The sequence below is a fragment of the Chaetura pelagica genome, unplaced genomic scaffold (assembly GCF_000747805.2).
Source record: "Chaetura pelagica isolate M959 unplaced genomic scaffold, ChaPel_1.0 scaffold344, whole genome shotgun sequence".
NCBI classification, from domain to species: Eukaryota; Metazoa; Chordata; class Aves; order Apodiformes; family Apodidae; genus Chaetura; species Chaetura pelagica.
The window spans coordinates 11,255,155-11,268,001 of NW_009953098.1; the positions used below are offsets into that span (position 1 = coordinate 11,255,155).

Sequence of the window (12,847 nt, forward strand, 5' to 3'; positions counted from 1 at the left end):
TTTACAAAAAATATTACTTCTTTTAACAAGACTTTTTATGGGCTACTTTAACACTGCTAAGAAACTATGAGGTGCACTTAGAAGAGAAGCTTACATCAAAGAGACAAAATATAAGGCACCATGGAACTACTTTTAATTTTTACAACTACCTTTCAAGTTCTTTGAAGGCATGAACCTATCAAACTTGAATAAAAAGAGCTCAATGAGTTAAGAGGCATCTGGGATGAAGGTGTTAGGATGAGGTTCAAGTCTTTGAATTGAGCATTATTATATTTAACACATTATTTTTCAATATTAACATTGAGTAGAAAGATATAACACACCTGCTACAGAGCAACTATTCATGTGTGATTATGAGCTACTCAGTTTACCAGAGTCTTGATTTCTATTCTTCTCTCCACCCCCTCCAAAAAATGAAACCTGACAGCTGACACTTACCTGACATAGTAATCACTCCTAATGAGCAGAAAGTGTTGGAGAATTGACAAGAAGTAATTTTCAGAAGCAGTATCTTTTAACATATTATACAGCAGATGAAATACTTCATTCACATCAGTGCCAACATTGTTAAGGAAATATTAGGATTTAAAAAAAAAAAAAAAAGAAAGAAAGAAAAAAAACAAAACACAATACCCACCCAACTCCAGCTCCCCAGATGTTGTCCATATTGTTCAAATAAAACCTTTACTGTGAACTGCCATCCCTATTATTAAATAACCTTTTTTCCTCTAAGAATATCCACAGTAACTGTTTAACAATTAAAACATTTTACATTACTACTCAGAAACATTCTAAGACAGACTTATTGTGATAGAATCCTGTAAACATTTCACACAAGCTTCATTTTCTTTCTGAAGTGAGCCAGACTATTGGCAAATATACTCCAGACAATTGCATTAATTTCTTAAAGAAGAAAATTACCTGCTCTGTGACATAACAGCATAAATTAGAGGTGATTTTATGTTCCTCTCATTGGTTGTATCTACCTTCCTTTGCTTCTTCAGTACCAGTTACTACTCTGAAAAAACTGCAGGTAACCATTCTGAACTTAAATAAATCTAAATTGACTGTGTCGTAACTAGAGCAAACATGCATCTCAAGTGCTTCAGAAACTACAAATCTGATTCCAACTTAGTTATTAAAAATATTTTCTCTCTAACCTTATCTTCCACGGGTGTAACTCCTTATCTTCATATACTACAAGCCAGAGTTTAGCTTTGTAAATGTTATTTATGAAAAATTAGCTCTGCTTCAAACTACTTACATTTGACACACAAATTTAGGTACTAACTTTCTAAAAAAAAAGAAAATTACAAAAAACTGGAAAGAAATCTGCTTAGTCAAGTCTCTGGTAAATACACAACTCTGATAAGTAAACCGCCATTGGAGCATTCTACCTCACATGTAATAAAGTTACCAAGTGATGTAAGTTACAACACCAGCTCTTCAAAGGATATTCCATTTCAGCTCTGATATCATTGAGACGATGTGACAGTTCAATTAAGTCATCTTCTTTGTTCTCATCAAATACTTTTAGCTGAATATCAAGCTCGTCATTTTCCTTGTCTTTCAAGCCCTATTTTTCAAGGCATAGAACATATTAATTTTCCTTTTTAAAAAGATTTCCCACCCTTTAAAGTTTATATCATGACAAAATAGGAAGATGTTAACCTTTGTAATGGGAGTAACCTGTAACTCAGAGCCTTACAATGGCACAGCAGAGAAAAATGAGGGCAAAGTATCAGCACATATAGCAGGTATGGGGCTGCAGAACAAGCATTAAATCTAATTGAGTTGAGTTCTCTTAATGGGACATAGGCAGCGATTTATGCTTGTTAATGTAGAGCTTCTTTAAAAAAACGCCATAAGGATATTTCAAAGCATTAACAAAAGTGCACTTAAAAAGCCTAAAGTGGTATAAAGAAGGTATGCTAACAACTTCTGTTATTAAGTTAATGTAGATCACTGCATAAAAACATTTATAATACATTGAAAAATACAAAAGAAGTAAAAAAATCAAAACAAAAATTGGTACTTGGGAGCATGGAAAAATTTGTTTGTCTTTGATACAGTTCACCAAGTTTAGCTTCCTACTAGACAAATCATAAACCAGGAAACTAGTTCAAAAGCACCCTGTACTTCTAATACAAACTAGCCTGGAATTGTCATACCTGGACATGCACAGACTGAACGGCAACCATGTATGTTCCCAAAATAAAGAATGACCAGTTAATTGCTTTTAAACTCAGATATCTGTGTATCAATACACTCCACAAAGTTTTCTATCATTATTTATTACAATTTAATTTAACTGGCACCTAAGTCCCAATTTGTTAGAGTTTTAAACATCTGTTGTGTAAACTAACATTCAGTAGATTAAAAAAAACAACCCTAAAAGTTCTTCAGGCTTTCAGATGTTCTATAGCAAATGAACACAACAGATTGCAGTAATGTGTCTACATTATATAAAACCTAAATACATAACCTAAGAAAAATTAACCTACACACATTAGTAAAAGTTTCAAAGCTGAATGTGCTAAAAATTGAAGGTTTTTATACCTGACAAATGTTGATGACTCAAAACTTCATAGCTGAAAAGTTATAGCAATGTAAATTCTGTTTCAGACAAATAAAAGCAGGTAGTCTTTAATTTCTCTCATCTTTTGTGAGAAACCGATGAATAGCTTAATTATGTATATTCTTGATTTAAGTAAGCATCAGAATGGTTTCTTGGTTAAGAGCTATCAGTCTACCCATAAGTCATAAATAGCCACACATGACTACCCATAAAAGGGTATTTCTGTGCAGTTGCATGAAGACATGCAGTCTCAAAGAGAATGGAGTCAATTTGATTTTTTTCCTCAAAAACTGCAAATATATTTTGAGAAGGCAGACTAAAGAAAAACAGATTTCACAGAAAACAACAGGAACAGCACCCACAAAGAAAGTTGATCCAAGATTGATTCCACAGATAGACTAATGGTCACTTCATGTGCTTTGAGCTCATTATGCTAAGTTTTATGACTATCCCAATTTAATTTGTAATACATAAACTTGTTTCATCTACCATTCTGGTTTAAATAGCTCATGAGAACCCAAATTTGCAACTATGCAGAATGAAAACAGTTTTGAATTGACAGTCCTTTCCAGGTCTGACCTTCCCCACCCAGAATCTTTCACAACTGCTACTCTCAGTAAAACAATTTGGTTCTCTTAAAGCATCACAAACAGGTGACTGTGGTAAATTCCTAGATAGAAATTACTTACAGGCAATATTTTTTTCAGGCCACAACGTAAAAACTCATTTCTCAGGTGTATCCTGAAATCAAGATCATCAGGCGATGTAACGAGGGCATTGATGAGTTGCATGCATGCTACCTGTTGTTGGAAATCCAGGGAAAAACAATTAATATGTATAAAATGAAAATAAATACTGTCTGTGACTACTTTGTTTTAATTATCAAACCAAATATCAAGAGATTGATATTACTTAGTATATGGTACACATGCAACACTTGACTTAAAATAAGACTTCTGTTGCTTAAATTAAACAACAAAAACATCTATTTTTATATTGAGTGCTTTTGCTATGTCAAAATCTTATTACATAAAGGTTGATACTTTATTTTACAGTTTTTCCCACACTACAGTTCCACAGTGTAACTCCTCCTCTTTCTCCTCAGTATTTGCCAATTTGAGAAAAACACCACTCTTACAGTAACCAAAAATAAATAAATAAAAAAACCCTCAAAAAACCACAACAACCCATACACAAGATAATCCTCATCACCAGGTGTCTTTTTTACTCCTGTACAGCACTTCTACAAAATGCCTGAAGTCTCAGGGTACTGGCTAATGCTTTAATTGAACAGCTGTGCACTTTAATTGATTTACTTTAAAACAGGTAGACAATAGCATAATGCCAGAAGTGCTGATACATGTTAAAAGACTAAAATGGGACTCCAGGGAAATACCAAGTTTGGTAAAAGATGTTAACTGCAAATAGAATTAGCATTAGAGTACAAAAAAATAAATTAAAAAAATATCAATAGCTGCAGAGAAAAAAGGTTGGTAAAAGCACCCTCTCTCTTTTAATTACATTCGCTACTTAGTTCAAATGTAACACCTCACAGAGTCTTGAATTTCTATTAAAACACTTTTTGAAAGGCACTCCCTTAATACCCCTGTATCTTCAGATAATGTAGTGTCATTGGGCTTGCTTGAATGACTCTTGTTATTTTACGACTATGACATGACTTAACAAGCCAAAGTACATGTCCAATCTGAAATTAATAGAGAGAAGAGGTGCCATCTGCTATGATTGCTTTTGCCAGAAGAAACTCTGGCTTAATGGCTTGTGCTAATACATTACAAGTAGAGAACAATTTTGTAAGAAACAAATTAATGAGTCTTGCAATTGTACCTTTACTGATGTATAAGTGAGGTGTCAGTGACAGGGGAGCAGGTCTGTTGTGTGGTTGGTTTTCCTTGTTTTAAATCAACAAGGTCCTCAAGTAAGAGCACTCCAAAGTTAATTCTTTTGTGCTACCATTATTAATATTGGAATATCATTTATAGAAACTTATTGAGCATCACTAACTCCACAGCTCTGAAAAAAGAACTACTGAAGGTGTAAACACTGTAAAGTCAACTAGAGCTGACATATATATGATCTAATAATGGAAAAAAGTTATACTTTCCATACAAGTACACCTGCTCTGCCTGTATTCTACTTTTCCACATCTTTCAGCCATGTTACATTAGCAATACAAAATTTGTATTAAAACTGTATTATGAGAAGGAAATAAAGTCATCCTTTATCAGGATATTCAGCCACTTGGTCTCTATACAAACACCTGCAGCTACAATAAAGAAAAAGCAATCTAAAAAGATGGCATTCTAGTAGCAACCAAAACTCTTGGACTACTCAGGTGCATACAGTGAATAAAAAACTCTACTGACACATAAGCAGCAGAGAACATGAGACACAGGACATGACTCAGTAAAGATCACTGGCACGTAAGATTTTTTAATATTATTTTATAAAAAGTAATTTTTAAAACTCACTAGACTATTCCCAGAGATGCACCAGTGGCTGATAAGGGCAAGTTGTCAAACACACACCAAGGAATGCACAGTTCTTGTTGACAGAAGTAGCAGTGATGTCCTGCAGCACACTACCAATCCCAAAAGGTACCCTGCCAAAAATGGACACAGCCTATCCACATCTGGCATAGTTACATGATGTATCTGAATTTTTAAGAGGGTGCATATACTGCTGCCAAAAATCCCAGCAGTAACACCACACCTGCATGTATATCTCACCAATTTCTTCACAATTAAAGCAATCTGCATGCCTAACGTTAGGAAACTGTTACATTTTATAACAAAAGGACTCTAAGGGAAAAGTTAGTTTAAAAAGTAAATTACTGCACTCTACGCACAGGGCAATAGCTCCTGAAGCAATTTTTTACAATACATGACTTTGTATGAAATCTGTGGACCCCACGAACACAGTGACATTAAAATATACATCTACCTTCAGTTAACTATAAAGCTAGTATACTGAAGATGAAAGCAATAAAAAGTATACCTGACACCAATCAGTTTTGACAGTGGCTTATTTCTCTTTAACTGCTGTATGGCTATGTTAAGAGGATGGCTGTGTTGGATGACATTGACCTTAAAATATCTAAAACTAGTTTTACTCCTGCTCAATTTACTTAGCATATTACTAAGTTACTAGTAAATTGTCATTGTCCTCATGTCATTAGTTTTTCAAAAACAAAGAGGTCGACCATTCAATTACCAGAGATAGGCTAGAATTTAACCTAAATTGTCATTACCAGGAAGAAGTCTTAGTCAAAAGAAACTTTTTACTGTAATTTCTGCAAAATTTCAGAAAATAAAACACCTTGAAAATACTTAAATATTTTAAGATAGATGCTGATGTATTTATTCATTCAGTAGTATTACAAAATAGGTGCACAATATAAGAAATATATGTTCCTGCCACAAGTACTTCAACCATTAAGATACTTGAAGTGTCTGCTCAGTTATGGCATTCCAGTTGTGATTCTATATCAAATACTCACTTTAAGACCACAAAACAAACCTGTTCCATCTTTTTTACAAATATGTAAGTTGCTGGACTAAGTTCCAAGCCATAATAAGTACAGGAGGTTTTGTTTAATTTGGGCTGAGCAAGATGGGAGTGGAGGAAGAGTGTGTTTAAATAACAAATGCAGTTTCAGAGTAGCCACACTCCTTCCCTAAACCCAAAAGACATAAAGGGAGCACTGCTTCCAGCTCCTTCCATTCCAGCCTCCTCAGGGCTCCAGTAACAATAACCAAAATATTTCAGAGGAGAGAATGAGAGATGGATTTGTATTGGTCCATTAAATCACACAAAATTTGCCGTCACAAAGATATATGTGACAAAGATAATAAAATGGTTTCATAGACTTATTATGCCCAAGTATTATACCTGGCATCTAAGAAAAGGAATATTACTAATTACTCCCTTTTTATTAAGGTCAAAACTTCTTAATCCTGCTTTTGGGATGAGGGAGTTTATTGGTTTCACATCATTAACAGTTAGAAAAATTACTACCAGCAGGCCACTTCTACTTGTTTTTCCTCTTTTAATGAACCCTAGAGTAATAGCACTAAAATTTTTTGCTGGTAAGTAATTTCAAGCTAATAAAATACTAAACTGTTTTCTAGTATTTTAGATTGTTTCTGGGGTATTAGTAAGCACATAGAGTAAACCCACCTGCAGTTGTAAGAATTCATGGTTTTTCAGTCCTTCAACAATCTGAGAAAACCGCTCCCTATTGTGTCTTTCAGCAGCAGTAGTTATAGCACCTAAAAGCCTGTCCAGACTAAAAGAAGTATATACTGTTAAAAAAGGTAGAACAGTCAATCCTCATTTTAAAGATTTGTAGCCCACTATTTACACAGCTCAAGACTTGAGTGCAGTGACAGAGAATCTGAATGCACTTATCTACATAAAACTGAAAACAGAGAACCAAGTGTTAAAATATCTACAAGATTAATATTGAATTAAAAAACAGGTGAACAAATTATTGTGATATTCAGCTAAGAATCAACCAATGATAAAAAAATTGCTACCTTTATCAGACTGTGCACTGGGTACTAGCTGATATGCTCAACATACAGGAATTCTAATAAATTGCCTTTTCAGAAAGTGAAATGTTTTCATTTATTGCATATAAGACATGGAGTTTGCTGGGTTTAACCCTCAGTAAACTAAGACACTCAATAATACAAAGTAAATGTGTGCCAACTTATTATCCTTGTTTTAAAAAGCTGATGCTACATTACTCCATAACTTGAACTATTGAAAACTTCAGCTATAAATTTTTGCCCGTCAAATTTATTATATTTACATAGAGATGGCATTTTAACAAAATCCATAAATATGTTTCTTTCTGTATTATTAAAACTATCTTCTAAGCTAATGAAAAATCTTAACATGTGTTGTCAAATTATTAATTTTCAAATATAGTAAGTTCCTCTCCCTTCACTGGGGGAGATGTTCCAATCTCAACTCTCCCCACAATTAACAGGCTCAGTAATGCCCTCTGCTAAGACACATAGGTCCACCTTGTCTTTATATCCAACAACTTCCATTGTGGCAATTAAAAGTTCACAATTCCTGATTATACTAGTCAGGGATATTTGAAATAACTTATGTATCTTTTTTGTCAAGCAGCCATTTATGAACACTTATGGTTCATTATGTCTTCTCTATAATGAGCAACCACAGTCCTTTCAGACCTTCCATTTAAGCCATGGTTTGTAGATCCCTGCTCACTTGCTTTTGCCTGATTCAGTATTGGATTAATGCATCAGAATAGGTGAAAGTGTCTTCTCATTTAAACTACACTAAGTAAGCAAAGACTTTACAGATCACATTTGTTTCATTGACAAGTTCCCTCATCTGTGTCCTAACTGACAACTCAGAAGCATTAAAAAAAAAAAAAGAAAATATTTTTGTTTAATATCTTACTTACATATTTTCTTCTCCAACAATGCAGAGAGCAGAAAGGATTTTCACTGTTTCTGTCATCATGTGTGGTTGCTTTGGATCAATTGCTCTCGATAACAGGTAGAGACCTCTTTCATCTCCTAGAATCCTTTGCAATCCGTACTTAAAGATACAAAAAGCTTAGTGAAGATTTGCCTCGAATACTCATTATCTTTGAGCTTTAGATCCTTAGGAATCCTCACCCACACACATCCCCTCCTCCCTCATAGGAAGTTTGGTGAAAGTCTCCTAAAACCTTCTGACTATTACTGCTTGGGGACTGTCTTGTTTAGACTTATGTGGGGAAGAAAAGAACAGTTTCCCACAGGGACACAAGTCTTTCTTCCCAATCTTATATTTGAGGCTTTCTCCCAAGAAAGGGAGTCAACTCCTAAGGGAGAAACCTCATTTTGTAAGATCAGGTATCCACTCAAAGACCAAACAGTTTTTATTTTCTGTCTACATCTGAAACACCTTAACAGTATGAAAAACTCATTCTCTATTTTCCTGTAACTGTAACAGCTCCTTGCAAGTCAAAATTATTTTGCAGACAATGACCAACAGAGGCTGGAATTATTTCTTTAAAACAACTGCCTTCTTTTATTTATTATACATTCTATATCACTTTCTGTGCAGATAATTGAAAAAACTTGCACATGAGCATTTATTTAAAAGTAGCATTACGCTTCATTAACTATAGGTTAGTTAGTAGATCAGATATAATAATAACTATGTATCAAAACTAAGGCTAAATGCACTTTCAGAAAACGTTACACTAAGACCAACATTTCCAAAGAGTCATTTTGACTTTCCTTCCTTTATGAGAAGCAAACCTTCCTTCCTTTAGTGAGCTTCAACATGCTACATAGGTCTTGAAACCAACAAAAAAAATAATAACGCTAAAAATATTCAAACTAAAAATACTTCTTACCTTGTTGTTCATAAATGCTTTGAGGCACTGGATAAGTTTATATTGATTCTTCTTATCAATACTTTCTTGCCTTGAAAAGGAGGAGGATAACATGAGTATGAACAATCTTCAAAAGCTCCCCCACCCCTCCTTCAAATGATCCACGTCCTTACTGTTTCTTGTCCAGAAGCTTCTCCAATAAATCCAACAGAAGACCAAGACCCTCATGTCCGAAATTGTTAACCCAGCTAGGAAAAGGAAGAAAAATGCTTTAAATTATTTCTTAATCAAATGTAGAACTTGCAAAGTTATGTCTCAAATACTACCTGTACATCTCTTCATAGAGATTTCTTTAAAGTCTGATTCCCCAGAAAAAGCTGATCAACCATTAGGATAAATACTAAGTTCCAGCAACTAGAAGTTGTTGAAAACCACTGTGAAAGGTGAGAAGATACTGCAGACAGCTGCAAACATTTCATTTATCTTTTTCCAATGTGCTGAGAACTACTTTCTCATGCCAAAACACATCAGCATAATTACTCTGGTTTCAGAAAAAAAAAAAAAAATCCCACAACTCCTTATTGCTTAGTAAAAAAAGCATGATGAAAACAGCAGCAGAAATTGTTACTTACCTGACTGGATTGCTAGTTAGAGACACTCTCAAAGACTCTAGGCAATTAAGCAGCTTTTCCTCTGAAATTCCAGATCGCAATTCATGAATGTACTCCTGCGAGGACAGCGTGCATTCATGCTTACTGTTTTTCAGTCCACCCTATCACAGAAGACAGAATCATGCTTAATGTTACAGTGCTTATAGTAGCATTTAGATGATAACATGTAAGGTCAGTATTTATGAATCTTAAAAATCACATTTTTCCCTGTACAACTGTTTAAGACTGTTAACTTTGATTTGGGTCTAATAGCATTTAATACTTGAGAGGTTTTGCATCACAACAATTTTAATTTTTTTTCCTCTGGTATCTTCATTTCTTTAAGCAAAGTCCACGTACTACATCTTGGACCATTTGTCTGTATTAACATGTTTAATTGCAACACACTCATTTAGTATCTACTTCACAAGACTGTAGTAGAAACAATCATGAACAGAGAAACACAAACCCCCCAAATGCTTTTTATGAAGCTTGTCTCCTAATTCTCACTCTATGTGTCTTCCATTTCAAAGAGCTGTGCATGATCACGATGGACATATTATGACTTTAAAATTAATTCACTCTTCTCCAGAAGGAAGAAGATAAGCCACTAAACATTACTCTGGAAAGAAGCTGGTATCCACCAAATGTTAAATCAGTGCTTCTAAAATCATAAAACTGCATGACACAAAGATTTCTTCCTGTACCATAACTCCCTGTTTGGTCACTAACAGATCTCTAGAGGATCTACAAAAGAAGCACGTGCAAGATTTAACAAAGAGCTCGTCTCCCTGCTGAAGTGTCATAATAGAAGAATAGCTACCTACAAGGTATTTTAGAATTAAAATACCTGATAATCAAAGCTGTAGTATTCAAAACCATGAAGCATATACAAAACATTTTACTAAATGGAGCTACTAATCTTTTGTACAGCTCTGACAAGTGGCAGAAAAGTAAGATGAGCTCAAGAGTGGTTATGATTAATATGCAGTTCCTAAAGCTCCTTAGCTCTAAATGGCCTGTTGAAGAGAACCTGATACAGATGTCATGGGTGTAAAGGCAGTATGAAAAGTGCCTGACCTAGAATAGGATTTATACATATTTTGTTTTAATTGCATCGAGAACTTCTGACTACTGTAATCTTCTAATTGTCCCCTTTTCAAAAAGCTACACTTCTTATTAAGTTCTCATTTGCTTTACTCAAATTCTTACTGTTCATTTTCCAAAAGTGACACTAAGTATGGCTGACAAGAAAATTACTTGCCTACTTTTCAGTTAATAATTCTGACCCACATACATTCCTGTGTTAACACACAGAACAGAACTAGGTAATTATTCACAGTATACTTTTAGATTGTTTCTCCTCACCTCAACAAAACAAAAATCTGACATAGATTGTGAATGCATTAAGACAGTGTCCTCCGAATTATGTTTACTTTGAAGATGTTTCTTGCTGACATGCATAGCACCTTTAGCTAGACAAGCATGCCAGTTAGACATCAAAGGACCAAGAGAAAGATGATTTAAGAGGATACAAAGGAACTACAATCTCACTATAGATCTCCTAAACGAAGAGATGGATGCTCTTCCAGGGAAGGAAAAAGAAACAAACTGGTGGAGGTTATCTTTACAAGAATAGAAACTGACTTTAAATCAGGTAAGTATATTAGCACTACATATTAAGAATAATTATATTTCAGAAAAAAATATTGCTTTGAAAGACTGTGAGATAAAGAACTAGAAAACAGGAATGGCTTGATGTTGTTCATTGCACTGGATGGAAACCGAAAAAGATTAGATGAGTAACAATGCACACCAGCTACACAACAGTGGATACTGGTTTTGTCATTTCAGACAACAGCTGTTCCCCAAACCATAAGAATAAAAGAAGCTAATAGAAGCACTGCTGTAAAGTACAAAATCTATACAGACTTCAATCAAATGCCATTACATATTAAGCTAGACCCTGAAAAACACGGTAGAAAGCAAGATTATCTGTTTTTCCAAAAATACTATTTCCTGTGGTGTCTTACTTGCACACAAACCGCGACCCTATACGGGACCCGCGTTGGACATATCCCTCCTCCTCCTTCCCTCATTAATAAGTAAATAAGGTATGTAACTAAGTGTACCCATATATAAGTATTAAGACATAAGTTCTTGTTATTTTGATGCTTAAAAGATATTTCATGTGCTTTAATTACCCTTTTTGAACCTCCTGCCCCCAAATTGCTTTGTTTTCCCCACAATAAACCGTGCATTTCATAAATTCTAATTGGGGATTGGCTGCTGTTATTGGAAATATTAGTAAGCACTGAGCAAGTTACTCACTCGAAAAGCCAGTGCAGAAGCCACTGCTCCTCTGTGAGAGGCGATCGCCACATGCGGACCTCTCAGCAGATCCTGACAAGCTAAATACACTCCAAAAAGGAGATATAATAGGTCATGGATCGTGACATGGGGTTATCCCTTCCCCTGCAGTCTGCAGCAAGTTCCAAAGGAGATTGCTATTCAGATGAGACATTTAAGGTCTTTGCTACTTTTTTCCATACTTAAACCAAGGTGTGCTCTCACTGCCTCCTCTTTCTATGCTTCTAAGACATTAGCAAGACCTCTCAATGTCACAAGTTAAAAGAACATGCAGTAGCATCTCCAAAGACTCCTTACCGAGGCTTGGAGGACATACTTCTCTATCCTTCCTATGACTAAACATCTTTAACTGCAGAACACTAAGGAACCATTACCTCTTCCTTTTTTTCCCCTCTTCAAAACAGATCATCACTAAAGACGGCTCACGAAAATCCATTCTCAAAACCTTTCACCCAAATACTCCAGTTCATGCTAGATAATTCTCAGCTTAACAGGATTACTTTGTTATTTTCTACAACCAATTTTTCAGTCTCGATTCACTCTTAGCTCTAGACATGCTAATTGGAGGGCCACATCCAGGTGCTATTTCCTTAGTTTCCCTATTTAAAGACAGTTGGGAGTTGAACACTGTTTTCAAGTAATGCGATGTTTTTATGTGGATCAGATTTTTTAATATATATTCCCGTAATGGAATTTGAAGTCCAGGGTCTCATTAAATAAATGCTTTATGTGAGAGCATCTAGTAAAGATGAAGGCAAAAGCAAAGTACAAAGAAACTCAGAGAGCCAGGTCCCACACCAGAATTTTCAGAGATTAAACTAATGCATAAAATAAATTTTAAAAAATCTTAGAAATTACTTCAGG

The 12,847-nt window shown here is 34.8% G+C and overlaps 1 protein-coding gene across 1 annotated transcript in view; it reads right to left on the reverse strand.

The window, feature by feature from the left end:
- Window positions 1-12,847, reverse strand: part of DIAPH2 (diaphanous-related formin 2) — a 195,346-nt gene that overhangs the window by 164,921 nt on the left and 17,578 nt on the right. The window contains exons 6-13 of the mRNA XM_009997260.1: window positions 9,596-9,735; window positions 9,137-9,211; window positions 8,985-9,054; window positions 8,040-8,176; window positions 6,776-6,884; window positions 3,268-3,378; window positions 1,458-1,576; window positions 439-555 (exon numbers count right to left, since the gene is read on the reverse strand). Coding sequence (XP_009995562.1) covers window positions 439-555; window positions 1,458-1,576; window positions 3,268-3,378; window positions 6,776-6,884; window positions 8,040-8,176; window positions 8,985-9,054; window positions 9,137-9,211; window positions 9,596-9,735 — 878 coding nt within the window. The remainder of the gene's footprint in view (window positions 1-438; window positions 556-1,457; window positions 1,577-3,267; window positions 3,379-6,775; window positions 6,885-8,039; window positions 8,177-8,984; window positions 9,055-9,136; window positions 9,212-9,595; window positions 9,736-12,847) is intronic.